General features: G+C 46.5%; 1 protein-coding gene across 2 annotated transcripts in view; it reads left to right on the forward strand.

Annotated features, from left to right (window-relative positions):
• ST14 (ST14 transmembrane serine protease matriptase) overlaps window positions 1-18,233 on the forward strand; it is a 43,189-nt gene that overhangs the window by 17,408 nt on the left and 7,548 nt on the right. For both annotated transcript variants that reach the window (XM_035138938.2, XM_035138937.2), the window contains exons 3-16: window positions 411-538; window positions 1,559-1,629; window positions 2,266-2,426; window positions 4,756-4,791; window positions 5,533-5,770; window positions 7,771-7,910; window positions 8,932-9,029; window positions 11,141-11,250; window positions 12,717-12,847; window positions 13,262-13,366; window positions 14,563-14,670; window positions 14,821-14,934; window positions 16,399-16,521; window positions 17,402-17,585. In XM_035138938.2, coding sequence (XP_034994829.2) covers window positions 411-538; window positions 1,559-1,629; window positions 2,266-2,426; window positions 4,756-4,791; window positions 5,533-5,770; window positions 7,771-7,910; window positions 8,932-9,029; window positions 11,141-11,250; window positions 12,717-12,847; window positions 13,262-13,366; window positions 14,563-14,670; window positions 14,821-14,934; window positions 16,399-16,521; window positions 17,402-17,585 — 1,747 coding nt within the window. The remainder of the gene's footprint in view (window positions 1-410; window positions 539-1,558; window positions 1,630-2,265; window positions 2,427-4,755; window positions 4,792-5,532; window positions 5,771-7,770; window positions 7,911-8,931; window positions 9,030-11,140; window positions 11,251-12,716; window positions 12,848-13,261; window positions 13,367-14,562; window positions 14,671-14,820; window positions 14,935-16,398; window positions 16,522-17,401; window positions 17,586-18,233) is intronic.

The raw sequence follows: 18,233 nt of genomic DNA on the forward strand, positions 1-18,233 counted from the left end.
GATATCCCCATGGAATAGTTCTGCCACTTGTGGGGTCTTTGGGGAAGAATGGTAATAAAAAAGGTAGATCCCTGAGTGCAGATCTTGGGAGCCACCCACAAAACCTGCCGGATTCTGTGTGTTGAGAATGCCTCCTTGAAAACCAGATTGCAGAGCTGCAAGAACGGAAGTGAAAGGAGCGTGTTGCCTCTTTTCTGAAGCTTGACGGAAGGTCGCTTGGTTCTATTAATGGGCACCCAAGAAATAAAAGCCTCTCTGGATTCAGAGCAATTGGACTGGGGCAGAACTGTCCAAATAAAAATAATAATAACTGGAGCCCATTTGTTCCAGGCACCTCTAGACCTGTAGGTGTAAAGCAGGCTCCATTAAACACTGTTCTTACCTTTCACCCGCAATATGGCTTCTCTTAGACAGGAATGCCCATGTGCAGAAAGTCTACAATGGCCACCTGAGACTGGTGGGGGGCCACTTCATCGATGCTTACGAGAATTCCAGCTCCCCTGAATTCGCTGACTTGGCCAGGGAGGTGAAGAAAATGGTAAGCAGCTCCTGAACTCATAGGGCAAACTTGGGGAAGTGTTGTTGACTGTGTAGCATGTGCGTCTCTGGTGTGTTGGGCTGGAGGCACAGGACTGAACTAAATGACGCCAGCTCCCATCGGCTCCAGCCAGCATGGCCAGGGGCCGAGGATGATGGGAGTTGTAGTTTGACAATGTTTGGAGGGCCGCAGGGTTCCTCCTCCTCCCGGTTTGCATGCTTCTGGGCTCAAGTGAGGTGAACCCCACCCTCTCTCTTTTCAACCTTGAATCTTACTTCTGTATACATCCTTTCAAACCCAAAGATGGTTCTGGTTTGATTCTTTATCACTTGAACTGCTTTACTGTGAGACTTACCCAAGAGAAGCTCAAATGACTTAAATGCTCTTATTACTTAAATGTAATAAAGCCACCCTCCCATTTGCTTTTCCAATCAGTGGATTCCACATTTTGAAATCCGCTGAGATTCCTGGAGACAAGCTCAACTTGCAGCCCAAAGCAACTTCCTGGAAGGGCAATATAGAAACATCCTGAGAACAGTGCCTCTCCATCTGTGTCAGTAGAGGACACTATTCATTCTATGTTGTACTGTATTTGAAATTCCGAGGGCTAAATACTTAAAGAAACCCCTCGGGATTGGCAGCTTTAGTGACATCGATAAAATAAATTACCTGCTGTCTAGCTCGAACAAACCGGTTATGTTTAGCACAGCGAAGTTTGCACTAAAAGCCTCTCAACTCAGGAAAACCCTAGAGTCTTGCGTCCAGAGTTTCTCGCCATTCTCCTCCATTTGTGTATATCTGTGAAGTGTTTTATAATGTTTTAATCATATGTGCTATGATACGTTTTTGAGACCTGTCTGTTTTAGGCTATAACCTGTATTTGGTTGACCTATAGAATGTGATGACGATGACAAAATGGTTATAGCCAGAAAATGTAGTTCCCTTCTGACCTCTGAATTTGGTAGTCATCTACCTGTTCCTTTATTTAAACTAAATTGTAACCTCTTTTCTCACCTTTAGCTCATAAACATCTATAAAAATAATCAGGATGTCAGTCCTTTCCACAAGGAAACTCAAATCGTCGCATTCAGGTGGGTAATGGCCAAGTTTAAGAAAAATCGCTCAGAATTATTGTTTAAAATGTCATTTAAAATGATTTCTAGTAAGGCGGGGGGGGGGGAACCCAGCTATGTAGCATAAACAGTGTCTGCAAACGACGAGATGTGCAAACTCATACTTGCTCTTCCGAACATGGGTTTGCCACGGTAATGGGGCAAAAATCCCTTAAATGATACTCCTTTGCAACATGGCCTCTGTTATCCTGCTAGTATGTTTGAGAGAGTCAGGCCTTAAGGAAACCAATATTCACAATAGATTATAGCAGAGCTTTCCAAACCTTTTGGACGTGCATAATTTCATTCAGTTTTCCTAGCAAACTGGAGGTTAAACTAACCCCTTTCCAGCCCTGGGAGGAGTGTGGGGAGCGTTTGCGCGGCACATCTACACACTGCAGCCGACACACTAATGAGTCGCGACACACAGTTTAGAAAGCTCTGGATTATAGTGATTGGGGCAGTCAGGGCTGGCCAAGGCTTCCTGCATTGCAAGCAGTTGGGCTAGACGCCCCTTTGGGTCCCTTCCAACTCTACAATTCTGTGATTCTCTTTGCAAACCTGATGGTTTGGTCCAGATTCCTAACCTGCCTCTTTTTCCTCCTCTCCGAGCAGCGAGGGCAGCATTATTGCCTACTACTGGTCAGAGTTCAGTGTCCCTAAACACAATGTGGAAGCCCTTGACAAGGCCATGGCCAACATCCAGGCTTCAAATCAAGCGGGGATGAAACAGAGGGGGAGCTATGAAATGCGAGTTGAGACGGTCGTTGCTTTCCGTAAGTCTCTTTTCTATTCTGCCCCCTCCTGTTCAGTCACCTCAGCCTTGATTGTGAGAATCTGAGCTGCCTATTTGGCTTCGGAAAATGAGACCCAAACATATGTGGGGTAAGACATGGCTAGAAGTGGCTGACTAGGGCTAGATCTGCACAGCTATAAAACAAACGCTCTGAAAACAATATGCTAAAAACCACTGTAAAGCTCACAATTGGAAAGATCATTTCAGCTCTACAGCACCATCTGGTGTCACAGTGTTATAACACATTTATAACGCTGTATTTTGACTAATGTAGCTGAGTCCTTGGGCTGTTATGGGCAGCTGGGTTGGGGACTCAGCCATTCGGAAGGCCCAATTCACCCATGCCCTGAGTCCTAACTTTTTGCAGCTGCTGAGTGGTTAGGAACAGTTTGGAGAACTTTCCCTTTTAAAAGATCGGTTCTCCAAACTTGTCCTAACCGCTCAGCATCTGCAAAAATTAGGACTCGGGGCAAGGGTTTATTGGGCCTTCTGACTGATTTGGTCAATAGCCAGGTGCAAAACGCCCGAGGCGCTTGTGCATTTCAGAGCATTGTCAAGGCAACCATGTAGCGGGAACTGTAAGAAGTGTCTTTTATTTAGAGTAAGACGTGAAGGCTTTTCTTTTGTTTAAATGTTACAAAAATGTTGTTTTGTTTAAAGGCTATGCTATTATAGGTGCCACATACCTGTTCCATGCTTGTAAGAACTCAATTTTTCTGTGTGGCGGCACCCGCACTTTGGAACTCCCTGCCTATTGATTCAGGCAGGTGCCTTTGCAATCCTCTTTCTGGCGTCTGCTAAAAACATTCTTCTTTAGACAAGCCTACCCACATGTTAAGAAAGCTGATGCGAGTTTTAATCTGTTTTCAGTCTTATTTTTATTTTAGCTTTCTGAAAGTTTTAAAATTATTGCTCACTTTTCTTATTGACAATGTTATTGTTTTATCTTTTTCTGTAAACCCCTTTGAAGCGTTGTTTTTGTTTTTTTAACAATCAAGCAGCGTATACATTTTATGAAATGAGTAAATTTAAATATTGCACCCTTACAATGAGGGGGAGAGAGGCCTGGGGTTGGCATATAAAAGGGCCAGAAGACATTTGAACTTTCTCTTCAGAATAACGGATGTAAAGATTGCCTCTCCTACCCCCACTGCCCCCCCCTCGGGTGCTCTGATTCTGATGGTAACATCTCCCTGCCAAAATCATCCTAATCAAAAATGTTCCTGCAGCAAAACTTGTTAACTGAGGAACTTACAAGAATGTTACTTAATTCGTACTTCAGAAGTTTATTTATGGGTGTGCAGTACAGACTGCAGCATCGGGTGGATTTTTGGGGAGGGAAATCCACCAAAATGAAATGAAATACATCTTTTTCTTTTTTTCAAATAATTTTATTCATTTTCCAAATACAAAATCACAAAAAAAACAAAACAAAAACTCAAAACAAAACAAAAACTCAAAACAAAAAGAACAATAAAGAACAATAAAACAAAACAAAAAGAACAATAAAACATAAAAAAGAAAAACATCTCAAATCATATATTGTTTCCTTAACATTGTTGACTTCCTCAATTCCCCCCTCACTGGGTCCATTTTATAATTCCAATTTCTTAAATCTTAAATTAATCTAACACATTTTATCATTAACACTCGAATATTCTATTCTAAAAATATCATCTGTTCTCCACCAATAATTAATTTATCCAAATCAAAAGTTATTTTCCCTTCCTTCTATCTTCCGTTTCTCCCCTTAGCCTAGAATTTTTTTCCAAGAACTTTCCATAAATTTAAATATTAATTCTTACATATACTAACATTTAAACACATTATAACAAATTTAACCCCCCTTCCCCAGAACTCAGGGTCTCCCAGATTCTTCAGCGAGTTCCATAAGTCACTCCAGTTTCAGACCATCTAAATCAATCAAAAAAGTTGCATCCATTACTACCCCTCACCCCACTCCCACCCTGTCCCAGCCTACCCACCATTCTTCCTCAATCATCCCCTGATGCCTCCCCAATTCTTCAAATGCTGTAGTACAAAACCATCCAGCAACAATTCCATTTTCCAGCCCTTTCTCAGTTTATGAAATACATCTTTTCGGCTGAGTCATGGTGACTCATCCACTTCTGCTGAGGACTTCAGCCGGCATTCTCACGAAGGACTCTTGCATTGGAGTCCATCAAAGTAGGGGGAGGGATGAGCCAACCTTTGTGTCTCCAGGGCAGGGAATGCAGACTGGTTGGGTTCCCCCTACAACGGGGCCTGCACAATTAATGTATTTCTCTCTCTCTCTCTTTAACTCCTAGCTTCTGATCCAGATATCATCAAGGCAAAACGGGACAGTAAGTACTCAGTTTGGTTTTGTGGGCCAATAGCCATACAAGACTCATTGGGTCGTCTGTACAAGGGGGCCTGTTCCTCCTCCTCCTCCGTTTGGGAGACATAGGAGCGTCCAAGTCTGGGGAACAAGGCTCTGCTAAGTTATGAAGGGGAACGTACCCAGAACAGCCCCTGCGGAGTCCAAATCAGTTTCGTGGCTGGGTTGGTTTTCTCAAGCGAAGCTTCCTAAGATGAATTTGCTTTGGAGACATAGAAGCCGCTTCTTAATGCCTTGTTTTTGACATTTGGGGTTTTTAGAAGTGCAACAGAGCTGGACAGACTTCAGCCTTGCACGACCGACTCTTACGCATTCTTCCTTGCCCACCCAACCTGGTTTATTTAGCAAGCAAAAATTGGGGAGGGGGGGGGAAACCAAAAGCATGCCCCAAGCATTGTGAAAATGTCCTCTTCTTAACACGAGGGGAAAGAGTTTAAATTGCGTGCCAAAAAAATAAAATAAAACCATGCATGTTTTAGGAGCGTTTATTTTCCCCCTATAATAGCCAAGGATATCGGTGAACATGGTGGGTTTTTTTTTTAACTATTTGGCCTCAACTTAGTACCCTGCCCCTGTTGGACTCTTTCTTGGGGCTTTGTTTGAAATGGACCGCCTGGTCCTTCATTGCTTTTGCATTCTCCCTATTGAGAGCCCCTCCTCCTCCTCCTCCCCCCGCTCCTCCCTCCCTCTCTCCCCACCTACTCAGACAGCTGCAACTATGCCCTGCATGCGAAAGAGGGTGTGGTCACCAGCTTCACCACGCCCGGCTTCCCAAACAGCGCCTACCCGTCCAACACGCGATGCCTCTGGGTCCTGAGAGCCGACGCAGATTCCGTCATCAGCCTGACCTTCACGACGTTCGACTTGGAGCCCTGCAACGTGGGGAACGACTTTGTCAAGGTGTATGACACGCTGAGCCCCGTCGAAGCCCGGGCGCTGGTGAAGTAAGTCGGTTGCCCTTCCCCATTGAATGAATCCTTTGGAGTGCAGGGGCAGCCAGCATTCATGGCACGCCTGGGAGGAGACGGTGGGCTCGGCCTCTGCTCTTGCCCGCCTCTTTTAAGTTTCAAAGGCTCTTCACGAAACAGTGGTACCTCTGGTTACAGACTAGGGCAGGCATCCCCAAACTTTGGCCCTCCAGATGTTATGGAGTACAATTCCCATCTTCCCTGACCACTGGTCCTGTTAGCTAGGGATCATGGGAGTTGTAGGCCAAAACATCTGGAGGGCCGAAGTTTGGGGATGCCTGGACTAGGGTGATGACTTTTTCATTTTTTTTCCTCTCAAAAATTATTTCCTGTAGCACAAATGGATTAACTTTTGCCTATTAATGACTAAAATGAGGTATATTCCATTGGAATATTAAAAAAGGTTACGCACAAACCGTTTTTATATTTTTTTGTATGCCGTTTTACCATTTCATAAAATGGTATTAACAATTCTGTATATATTTCATATCAAATTTGGACACAACGCCACATTCCACAATGGGGAGTGTTCTTAGCAACATAGGGTATACAAATGTCACACCTGAGCAAGGTAAAAGCCCCTTTTTTGGGACCTCAAAACTCAGCCAGCAGACCCTGCCGGGCATGCTGGGAAAAGAACCTACAGGAGAGGTAGCAAAACATCGTCCTCTAGTGGCGTCTATACTGTTACTGCAGCTAAAATACGCTTCCTTGTGTGTTTGATGACCCTATATAATGTTGTATATATGTGACTCTAAAGCTTGGGTTCAATTTTATATCTGCTTACAGTGACTTCAAAAATGGTCAAAAAACTGATAAATAAATTTTTTAAAATGATTTTGTGCGTGAGGTTTTTTTTAAAATCAAATCTCTTTGAAAGTAAGATTTTATCTAATCTTTAATGAAAGCTCATCAAATTATGATACAGGGAAATGAGGTTGTAAAAAAGTCACCACCCTATTACAGACGCTTCGGGTTGCAAACACTTCAGGTTACAGACTACGCTAACCCAGAAATAGTACCCAGGGTTGATTCAGGATGAGAACAGAAATCGTGCGCCGGCAGCGGGGCGGCGGTGGGAGGCCCCATTAGCTAACGTGGTACCTCAGGTTAAGAACAGTTTCAGGTTAAGAACGGACCTTAAGTTCTTAACCCGAGGTACCACTGCACAGAGAGAAGGGCCATAGCTCAGGAGCAGAGAATGTACAAGGTTCAAAAGCAGAGCCATACCAGCCTGGCACCAGCTTGGCTACAGAAAATGCCCGAAGGAAGGGTACAAGATGCCATCCGACCATCTTAGGGACTCCACTCTGGATTTGTATAGGGTTCACTCCTTGGCCTTATCTTCTGAAGGCAGCCCTGTTTAGGGAAGTTTTAATGTTTGATCTTTTATTGTGTTTTTAATATCCTGTTGGAAGCTGGCCAGAGTGGCTGGGGAGGCCCCGCCAGATGGACAGGGTATAACTAATAAATTATTATTATTATTATTATTATTATTATTATTATTACTATTACTATTATTATTATTCCAAAGATGTCCCGCAAGCCAGCGGAGGTTTAGGATCAGAGTTTTCCTTTCTCCTAGCAAACGGATTACAATGCAGTGTGCCAATGGCTCGATTAAAACCAGCTAATGTTAAAACATTGGAGCTTTTGTTTTTTTTATGCGGCATCCTTCTAATATTTAAAATGCAAATGGTTGCAATGCTGAAGAAGAGCAGCTTTTTCCTGGTGCCCCCCCTCCCCCCAGATCCAGTGTCAAGAGGTGGAGGGGCCAATCACAAGGACTGTGGTGGGATTTGGATTCGTTGGGAGCAACCGTAGCTCTCCTGGCTCGTCTCCCGAATGAACTTTGTGGTTCTTAAGCCCACTTCCAATATGGCGGAAGAGGAGTCGCTGCAAAGAGTGGCTGTTGGGGGGGTTGGCTCTCTTTTCTCTTCCCCTCACCCACCACTTGGCTTTTTCCTCCCTCCCAGGCTGTGTGGCAGCTATGGACCATCCTACAATCTGACCTTTGTCTCCTCTACAAATGTTCTCCTGGTCATGCTGATCACAGATGCCACGGAGCGGTATCCCGGGTTCAAGGCAGAGTTCTTCCAGATGCCAAAGAAAAAAAGTAAGAGCCCTTGGCAGCCACTTCTTGTCTGTCTGTCTGTCTGTCTGCCTCTCTTTCCCTCTTCATTCATTGTAGAGTTGGAAGGAACCCTAAGGATCCTTTAGTTCAGTGTTTCCCAAACTTGGGTCTCCAGCTGTTTTTGGACTACAACTCCCATCATCCCGAGCTAGCAAGACCAGTGGTCAGGGATGATGGGGACTGTAGTCCAAAAACAGCCAGAGACCCAAAAGTTTGGAAAACACTGAACTAGTCCAACCCCCTGCAATGCAGGAATCCCTGCTAAAAAGCAAAGGCCACTTGCGTGCATGAACATATATAGTATAGTCTTTTTCTAACCCAAGGGCCACATTCCCTTCTGGGAAACTTACCAAGGGCCACATGCTGTTGGTGGGAGGGTCTAGAGGCAAAAGCAGGCAGAGCAATGAATGCAAATTTTACCTTTCTGCAGTAGGCTAGTTTCTGTGCTTCCGCACCTCTCTGTCCTTGAGCAAGAGGGCACAGTCCTGCCAGGTGAAAAGGCCTGGTGTGGGGCAGTGGGGGGGGTTGACCTGGGGAAACTTCAGGGGGCCAGATGCAGAAGCTTGGAGGGGCCACATTCTGCCCCCGGCACCTGAGGCTCCCCACCCCTGATTATGAAAGATTGAGTTATAGCAGAAGAGGAGAAGGTTGGGTTAAAAAACCTTGTGGGTAATCCATCCTTTCATAAGAAGGAAGCTGGGGCATAATTTCCCCTTTTTTTGTCTTGGAACAGCCGGGCAATAAATAGCATCCCTCTTGTTGCTACTCTAACGATGCCTTCTAACAAGAGATGTGCATGGGGCTGAGTCAGAGGACAGATGTGAACAGGTGAGGCGTAATTGGTCTCCCGAGTCCAATCCAGGCCTCAGAGTCCGCCTGGTACCTCCGGAGACCGGCTTACCCTCATTAAGGACGTTCTGCCCACGTCTCTCTTCCTGTCGGCTTGTCCTTGCAGCCTCGTAAGTAGGGCTCACTTTGTTTGCTTCCACCCCATTTATTCTAGGTTGTGGCGCAGATTTGACGGGAGCATCCGGAACCTTCTCCTCCCCTTATTACCCAGCCCACTATCCTCCCGGTACAGATTGTGTCTGGAATATAGTGGTAAGAGCTCCTTCTTTCTTACTTGGACCTGACTTAGTTTATCTGCTGCCTTTCCACAGCGAGGTGGGCCCAAAGCAACACACAGCTCTGTGTGTGTGTGCGTGTTGGGGGAAGAAAGCAGTTTGCACGCCGCGCCAATAAATTTTAAAAACCACCCAAAACAATTTAGCAAACAAAAGAAGGCTGCTTTCACATGGGGTATCCCATTCCATTTTCTCGACGTTTCCCTTAACTGTTGATTTCCGTGTTATATCTGAGCTTCCACAATGTGAAAACCACTTCCAGAATTAAAGCGGAATTGATTGCCGGGATAGCGCTTGCTTCCGTGTTACTGGCTTCTAGTTTACAAAGCATGTGCTCAGGTGGGCTGCTGTGGGGAAACAAGGGGGCAGGAGTCTGTGCCCCATTGTTCTGGTCTGGCAGGCTGCTCTTATTTATTTATAAAAATTTCTATACCACTTTATATTTTTAATAAAAATCTCAAAGTGGCTTACAGCCTATTAAATCAACAAATCAATAGCCGGGCAATGTTCCTCTAGCCTCATGAGGAGCCTCTTAAGTAGGACTGGTGAGTCTGGCCAGGTGAAAAGGGCCTTGCGGGGAGCGGCCTTCGCACTCGCAGCCGGGCGATGTTCCTCCGGCCTCACTGAGCTCTTAGGCCCTGGTTAGATTCCACCTAAACATTAGGAAGAACTTCCTGACAGTAAGAGCTGTTCGACAGTGGAATTTGATGCCAAGGAGTGTGGTGGAGTCTCCTTCTTTGGAGGTCTTTAAGCGGAGACTTGACAGATATCTGTCAGGAATGCTTTGATGGTGTTCCCTGCTTGGCAGGGGGTTGGACTGGATGGCCCTTGTGGTCTCTTCCAACTCTAGGATTCTGTGATTCGACTCCCAGGAAAGATACATGGTGCTGGTGGTTCTTTTTAATCTGATGCTCTGTTACCAAAGTAGCTCGGGAGCATGAAGGAAACGAAAAACTTAGCTTTGTAAGAAATCACAGAGGCGTAGAGTCGGAAGGGACCCAAAGGGACATGTAGTTACAGGAACGTTACAAAACGTTGCAGGAAAATGTGTTCTATTAAATTGAGGCTCATACAATAAAAAATAATATTTTTTACGTTTGTTTTAAAAAGGGCTATCCAAGATATCCAACAGTTGGAGATGCAATAGGGATAATAAACCTCTAAAACATATGTTTTTTCATGGTCCTATATTGAAAGATTTTTGGCAGAAGGTAACTGAAAGTATCAACAGAACTGTACAGAACAACCTTAACTTTTACAGAGCAAAATATCCTTTTGAATTATATGCGCCCCCCCGCCCTCCGAACCTTACAAAAGGACAATATGAGTGAACTCTCCATGCCCTTTCCATGGCAAAGAAACTAATACTGATGAATCGGAAAAATAAAAATTCAGCTCCCTTCTATGATTCGATCGAAGACTTACAGGTGAAACTGGAAAATTAAAATGTCGTCAAAAAGTGCATTTATTTCAGTAATGCAGCTTATTTTAATTTTAATTTTTACAAATGCTTTCTTTTGGAAATTCCACAGTAATAAAACAAACAGTTACAATAATACAAAAATAAACATCGCTATTACATTTCATTAATTACATTCCATTTATAATTGACCCACCTAACAACAAATAATTACAATTATAACAAAGGCTTGACATATCTTGCTTTGCATGTCATGCATCTATCTCATATATTGCTTTCACCTTTTAAGTTGCGTTCCTGAAATAAATGCGCTTTTCGACAATATTCTAATTTTCCGAGTTTCACCTGTATACAAACTCGCAGCATATGAACAACTTGCATGGTAACACAGACTTGCCATGGACAAATTCAACGATATTTGGAATCCGTTCTTACAAATACTGTAATAGGTTAAGATCTGGTGAAGTACAATAACAACTTTGCAAAGTTAAAATAGAAAGAAAAAAAATGCGTTCTAAAGCTCATAATGAAAAATCCCATAGGGCCTTTGGGCTGCTCTTCTGCGCCCTCTGGTGTCAAATGTTTGTAATGCAGTTACAATGATATAATTGACTAGGTGTAGCTGAGTCCGTCATCTCTCTTCCCCCCCCCCCCCATCTTGTCCTCAGGTCCCCACGGAGAAGAGAGCGAAGGTGCGCTTCAACAACTTCTTCCTTGCCGAGCCTGGGACCCCACTCAATTCCTGCCCCAAAGACTATGTGGAAGTCAACAACGTCAAGTAAGAGAGCTAAGTGCCAAAACTGGTCTGGGGGGAGAAGGGGTGAAACTAAAATCTGGGACATGGTCTGCATGGCTAGGTTTACACAGATGGTGAGAAATAGAGAGGGCAGACAACAGGGCGATGCCTTTATGGAGAAACTGAGCCTTTATATAATGTTTTGGGGTGGGGAAAAAGTGCAGGATAATGTAAGCCCATTTGGAACCTGGTGGTATTAATTTATCACATTGGATTTTGGTATGGAATTTTGTTCCGATGTGCTTAGGTCTTGTTTCTGCTTTTGTTTTATTTGGCACCTGTTGTTATGTTATAAATAAGCACAAGTGTTTTTGGTTTTTTTAAAAAGTTGTAGCTAATTATTGGATCTGGGGACCCCCAAGTCCTGCAGCTGTTTTGAGACTACAATTCCCATCATCCCTGACCCAATGGTCCTGTTAGCTAGGGATCGTGGGAGTTGTAGGCCAAAATCATCTGGAGGGCCGAGTTTGAGGAAGCCTGCCCTGAGGCTGTGATTTCTTAGAAGGAGCTGGAATGTGAATGTTGTTAGGAAAGAGACCTGGCTTCCTGCCTAAAAGGCATCAGGGTCCCATCCTGGGGCAGGGCAGGGTCAAGGCCAGCTTGGCTCAGGGGCACTGCTCCTCCACATGGCCTCGGCATCCCCCGGGATGCTGTTGTGGCACCTCTCTCTCCAGCTGCTCCTCCTATTGGCAGTGGGGCTAGACAGGGTTTGCATCCTGAGTTGGAAAATATCTGCAGACTGCTGCAGCTCTGGAATAAATGGGCATTAAAGACACCGGTTCCAAAAAGGGCTCTTATGAACTGAAAGCAGAGACGCTTTGTGCGTACTTTTGTAACCCAAGAAAGTGTTTAATAAAAGCAATTAGAAAAAAAGCAAAACAAAACGTAGTTTTTTTTAAAGAGGAATGGCAAACAGTGTATTAAAACAGCTTAAAACGGCAAATACGGTAGTTTAACATAAAGAGCACTGCTTTCATCTAAAAAGCCCAAGACGGCATGGCCAATGATTAGGGATGATGGGAGTCATAGTGTGTGTTGGCAAAGGCATATATACAAATAGGTTTTCAGAGAACCTGGCTGTGGGGCTACCACTAAAAAGCTCCCGTCTGCTATGCTTTCCATTGAACCTCTGATGGCGACAGGATGGAGAGCAGAGCATCTGAGGCCGAGATCAATGCACAGGCAGGCTCAGATGGGGCAAGGAGGTTCTGGAGAGAGCCTTAGGTTCCCACACTGTTCAGGGAAACAAGCTCCTTAGTGCAGCAATTCGGTCACTGGGCAAGACTAGTTTTGTATATACTGTATTGTGCAATGGGCTTGGTCTCTTAAGGTGGGGAGGAATGGGGAGACCCCCGTCCACCTCAGTGTCTGTGTTTGGAATGATGTTGTCTTAAAAAGAGGACCACCTCTCCTCTCATTAGCTCCCTGCCTCTGTGTGATCCCTTCAGGTACTGTGGCGAGAAGAATCAATTTGTGGTATTGAGCAAAACCAATAAGATTTCCGTCCGTTTCCATTCGGATCTTTCGTTTGTAGACAGCGGCTTTTCGGCAGAGTTCATGTCATACCAATCCAACGACCGTAAGTGGGAATTCTGTGAGGTTGGGGGTGAGGTGCTGGGAGTGGGGTGGGTGGGTCAGATGTGGGGTGGGGGGGCGAGACAAAGCATTTGGACCTTTTAAATGACGAAGGAGGGCATGGAAGAGGTTCATCGCATGGAGCACTGCTTGGAGGAAGGAGAAAAGAAGGGGTCTTGACCGCATTCCCTTTGCATGTTCAGAAGTAACTTCTGAGATTCCTTTTCCAGCTTCTTGCATCCAAGGGCGGCCTTAGCACTTGCAAGGGGAAGAGACTTTTCCCAGGGGAAAGAGACCTCCCGTGGGGCAGACTGAAAACATCCCATTGAAAAAGGAGGCAGGGAATTGGTACTCTGCACTGTTTGCAAGACTTAATGCACCTCTCCTCTCTCCCCTCACCCCAATTTCTGACCTGTAGCCTGTCCAGGCAAATTTGCCTGCAACACCGGCCGCTGTATCGCCAAGACGCTGCGCTGCGATGGCTACAATGATTGCACGGATGCCAGCGACGAGAAAAACTGCAGTGAGTCCTTCTTCTCTGCTCAGCTCCCTTTAGAGAATTTGGAAATGTGGATATGGAACGGGGCTATGCATGTTTTATGCCTTGATCTTGCATTATAGTGGATCTGGTTTCTGCCACCAAGTGAAAGTGTGCAAATTGGACTATGCCTCATACGGTTTGCAAAACTGTTCCAAAGATGAGCTGTTGGGAGTGCCAAAAAAATATATGTTTCTGTATAAAACCCCTGGAAATCCCAATTTCCACACCCCAACCTACCTGCCGACCTAGGAGGTTTTGGCAGGCAATGTCTTCTACATCCTTTGACGGGTATGTTTGCCATCATATGGTCTAGAAACTTGCTTTTAAAATAAAGCAAATTAAAGCCATGATTCTCTGGGTGGTGAATTCTGTGGCCAGCACCAAACTCAATTGCTATGGTGAAGGGTAGCTTCTAGACCTTTTGGCACAAAAGATGAATGGCATAGCTTCGCTGAAGGGCAAGTCCTGATCTGCCATAGAAAGAACATAGAGAGGCCACTGCCTTTCATCTAGGACCTGGGAGACCAGAGTTTGAATCTTCACTCAGCCATGAAGCTCACTGAGTGAGATCTTGTGCCTTTCACTGCCTCTCAGCCTATCCTACCTCACTGTGTTCATTGTGGGGAATTGAATGTGGGGAGGAGCCATGTATGCCACCTTGAGCTTCTTGGAGGAAAAGGTAGGGAAAATATGTGATAAATAAATTAAAAGGCTCCAGAAACCTGAGCCTGTTGAGGAAAAAACCCAAGAGGATTGTCTCTAATGCTGGTCCTCCTCAGAGCAGACCCATTGAAGTCAATGGACTTAAAAAAACCTCTTTTTCTTTTTAAAAGCAAGCTATACAAAATTCTGCAAAACAGGATCTGAGGACGATCTACATAGTCGATATAAAATTATTGATTATTGTAAAAACGAAACAAAAAACCAGACATAAAATAACTACTCATGCTCATAGATTTCAATGGGACTACTCTGAGTAGGACAAGCACTGGACCAGCACCAGTGTATTTTTCCTGCTTTTTGCATGCTTCCCTTCATGTCTCTTTGTGGAAGCGTTGGGTTCTCCCAACCTTTACTTCAGCCATCCCATATCTGACGCTCTGTGGGGCCCTGTTGCTCTGTAAATCCACCAGGTTGCGCTGCGTCTCTTAACTGCTTCTCTGTCTCCTTCTTCCCAGCTTGCAGCGAGAAGCAGTTCAGATGCCGGAACGGTTATTGCAAGCCGAAATTATGGTTCTGCGACGGCATGGACGACTGCGGGGACGGCAGCGATGAGGCCGAGTGCAGTGAGTGTGGATGCAGGGTGCCTGGGGAGGGGGTCTTGGTCACAGTGATGTGAGGCCAAGGGGGGCCTGTCCCTGTGCCAGGGACCTGTGCGGGTGCCTTATTCTATGTTTTTGCAATTTTGACGTGTGGCTTCTCCTTCTGTTGGGCAGAATGTCCGGCAAATAACATCCGGTGCGGCAATGGCAACTGCATCCCGGAGAGCAAGAAATGCGATGGCAAGGATGACTGCGGTGACGGCAGCGACGAGGGGAGCTGTGGCCGTGGTATGAATCTTAGCACCAAGGGGAGCTGTAGGAAATCATTGGGTTAGGAGGGTCTGTTGGCCCAGCTCCCTCTTTCTGCCCTCTGCCAGCCCCCAGACGCCTGCCTTCTCCCTTCCAGCCAGTCGAGGGTGCGAATCCCTGCCCATCAGCTTCACTCTTGCCCTTGTAGAACTTGGCAGGGAAGAGAAGGAGGGAGGCAAAACTCAAATTAGTTGGCTCTGCCCAGGGCCGGCTCCAGGTAGAGTCCCGGTGGCGCGGGGCGCCAGGGCTGGTAGGCGGGGCGCTGTGCGGAAGCCATGCTGCATCCTGCGAGGGTGGGGGCGCCGGAGCGATCTCCGCCCCTCAGCACCAGGGCGCCCGACCTGCTCGAGACTGCCCTGGCTCTGCCCATCGTCAGCTCTGGTGCCCCCCCTACTGTTGGTTTCTTTGCCTTCCACCCTGCCAGTCTCAGGGGGCACCAGCAACCCCCGCTACGCCAAGGTCCTCAGAACAGGACTTGCAGTCAGTTGCTAGGGACGGCACCGCTTTGGCCTGGGAGGGAGCAGGGTTCAAATCTCCCCCACTTGGCCATGAAGCTCCCTGGGTATGACCTTGGGCCATTCAACATTTCTCAGCCGAACCTACCTCCCAGGGTTGTTGTGGGGATACATTGGTGAGGGGGAAAGAACTGTGTACACCACCTTGAGTCCCTCAGAGAAAAAGGTAGTAAATAAATGAAAGGAAATAGCCAGAAAACTGGGGGAAATTTGCTTTATGCACTATGCATAAAGCACTAGTTGAGGTCTGCTTTTAGAATCCAGAGGCAGAGTGCAGCCTTCCTGTCCTTCCTGCGATTTGAGGAGGGGGTTTCATTGGCAGCAGGGGAGACAGATAGGCAACCCCCCACCCACACACCAGTGTCCCAGTATTTGTTCTGGTTTTCTGAAATCCCAGTGCCTTAGCTGTATAGGGGGCAGAACTTACCCTTGGAACTCCCTGCCTCTTGATATCAAGCAGGTGCCTTCACTGTGCTCTTTCCGGTGCTTGCTAAAAACATTCTTGTTTAAACAAGCCTACCCAGATATGCTTATAAAGTTGACATAGCTTTAATCTGTTTTAGCGTCTCAATGTTTGTATGTTTCAAAGTAGGGCTGTGAAATTTTCTATCCTTTTTTTATTTTTTGCAAATCGCTTTGAGGGTGTTTAAAAACAAGAACAAAACAGTCGAGCATTGCATAAATTTTGTGAAACGAATAACAATAGAAACATGCACGGCAGCAAACAGCCTTTCCCCACGAGGAGGATGGTTGTTTCCAGGGAAGCCCCTCTCCTCTGCTCTGCTCTGAATTTCCCCAGCAGGGAGATTCTTACCGGAAGCAACCAAGATCCTCTGTGGACGTGGATCTCTCTGTGCTTAGCTCAGGGAATGCTGCTGTGCTAGTGGTTTCCTGGCGCTGAGCCTCCTTGCCTGTGGTTTGCTTGCAGCGGACACCGTCTCCTGCAAAACGTACACCTACAAGTGCCGCAACAACCAGTGCTTGAGCAAGAAGAACCCGGAATGTGATGGGATTAAGGACTGCAGTGATAACTCGGACGAGGACAGTTGCAGTAAGTTATGGTTCTAAGCTGTCAGATTTTGGGAAGCCGGTGACCTGAGACGCACTCTTGCATGTCTAGCAGAGGGCCAGCAGCCCAAGAGTACTTGACTGGAATGTCACTCACACCACAAATTTAACAGAGAACAGCAGCAACAACAAGAATAATATTTATACCCCTCCCATCTGGCTGGGTTTCCCCAGCCACTCTGGGCGGCTTACAGCACATCAAAAAATTGTAAAACATTAGACGTTAATGTTTTAACCGATACAGGGTTGCCTACAGATGTCTTCTAAAAGCCAGATAGTTGTTTATTTCCTTGACATCTGATGGGAGGGCGTTCCACAGGGCGGGCGCCACCACCGAGAAGGCCCTCTAGTAACCTCAGTTCTTGCAGGGAAGGAACTGCCAGAAGGCCCTCGGCGCTGGACCTCAGTGTCCGGGCTGAATGATGGAGGTGGAGACGTTCCTTCAGGAGCAACAATAGGCTGCCTTCTAGGATTGTTGTAGCAGTATGATAATGCATGTGAAACCCTTCCAAGGGTTCAATCAATATATAAATGCTAAACATTCCTGCTGCAAGCCTCTTTCGCCTGTTTTGCAAATGCATGCAATGACAGCCCTCTAGCTGCCAGTTAATTTTGCAGAAGCATTTGGAGGCAAGGCTGGGAAACCTGTGGCTTTCTGGATATTGGTGGATTACAACTCCCAACCCGTGTGGCCGATGAGCAGGGATGCTGGGAGTTTTAGTTCAGCAGCACCTGGAAGGGGCCAAGGACTCCCTGCCCCTTCTATTAGGGTCTAGAAGCAGGAGTGATGTGTGATGTTGCTTGGGGATTGCAGGAGGGCAAATGTACTAACGCGCTGGTGTTCTGAATCTTGCTCCTTCCAGACTGCGGCAAGCGCTTCTACAGCAAGCAGTCACGGATTGTTGGTGGGGAGGACTCCGACCAGGGCGAGTGGCCGTGGCAGGTCAGCTTCCACACCAAGGACACTGGTCATTTCTGCGGGGCCTCCTTGATCTCTCAGAATTGGGTGGTGTCTGCTGCGCATTGCTTCCAGGATGACTGGAAGAGGTGGGTAGAGATCTAGGATTTATCCAGTAACGGGCTGGCTTACGTTCTCCATATACGCTTGAACCTGAGGGTGAGGCTTCTGGGTCCTTTGCGCAGTGTGCTGGGAGTATATTGAGTCCAGTGGAGCATGGGGTGGTGCCGTTTTAAGGTTGGGTCTCTGTTCAGACCTGAACAGGAGCTCAGAACAAGATTGAGAGGGGGCCAGCGTGCATTGAGGCACATGTGCTGTTATGAGCGTGACACGTGTTGCATGCACACAACGTCATGCCCCTGGTGCGTGTTGTGCATCTGTGATGTCATGCACATGTTGCTCTCCTGATGCCAGGAGGAGGTGGAGCATGGAGCTCAGCGCAGCTTCCTCTCTCGCGCTCAGGAGGAGCTAGCCACTGAACCACACTGCCCCACATTCTCTGCCCCTTCAACATCAAGGGGGCCCAGCCTCCTGCTAGCACATACTGAGGGGGCTGAAGACACCTGCCCCCTAGGAGCTGGCACCCCTGAACCAGAAGAAACTGTGACCCAGGAGATTGTCTGCTTCCAGTTTCCCCTCCATTGAGGGCTTTGCAAATAATTTTGGAAAGCTACCGTTCTCTTAAGACAAAGCTTCTTCTGCAATGTACCATGGGTGCATCTTATCCGGGGGTTTGG

This window comes from Zootoca vivipara, chromosome 15, assembly GCF_963506605.1.
Source record: "Zootoca vivipara chromosome 15, rZooViv1.1, whole genome shotgun sequence".
Lineage (NCBI taxonomy): Eukaryota > Metazoa > Chordata > Lepidosauria > Squamata > Lacertidae > Zootoca > Zootoca vivipara.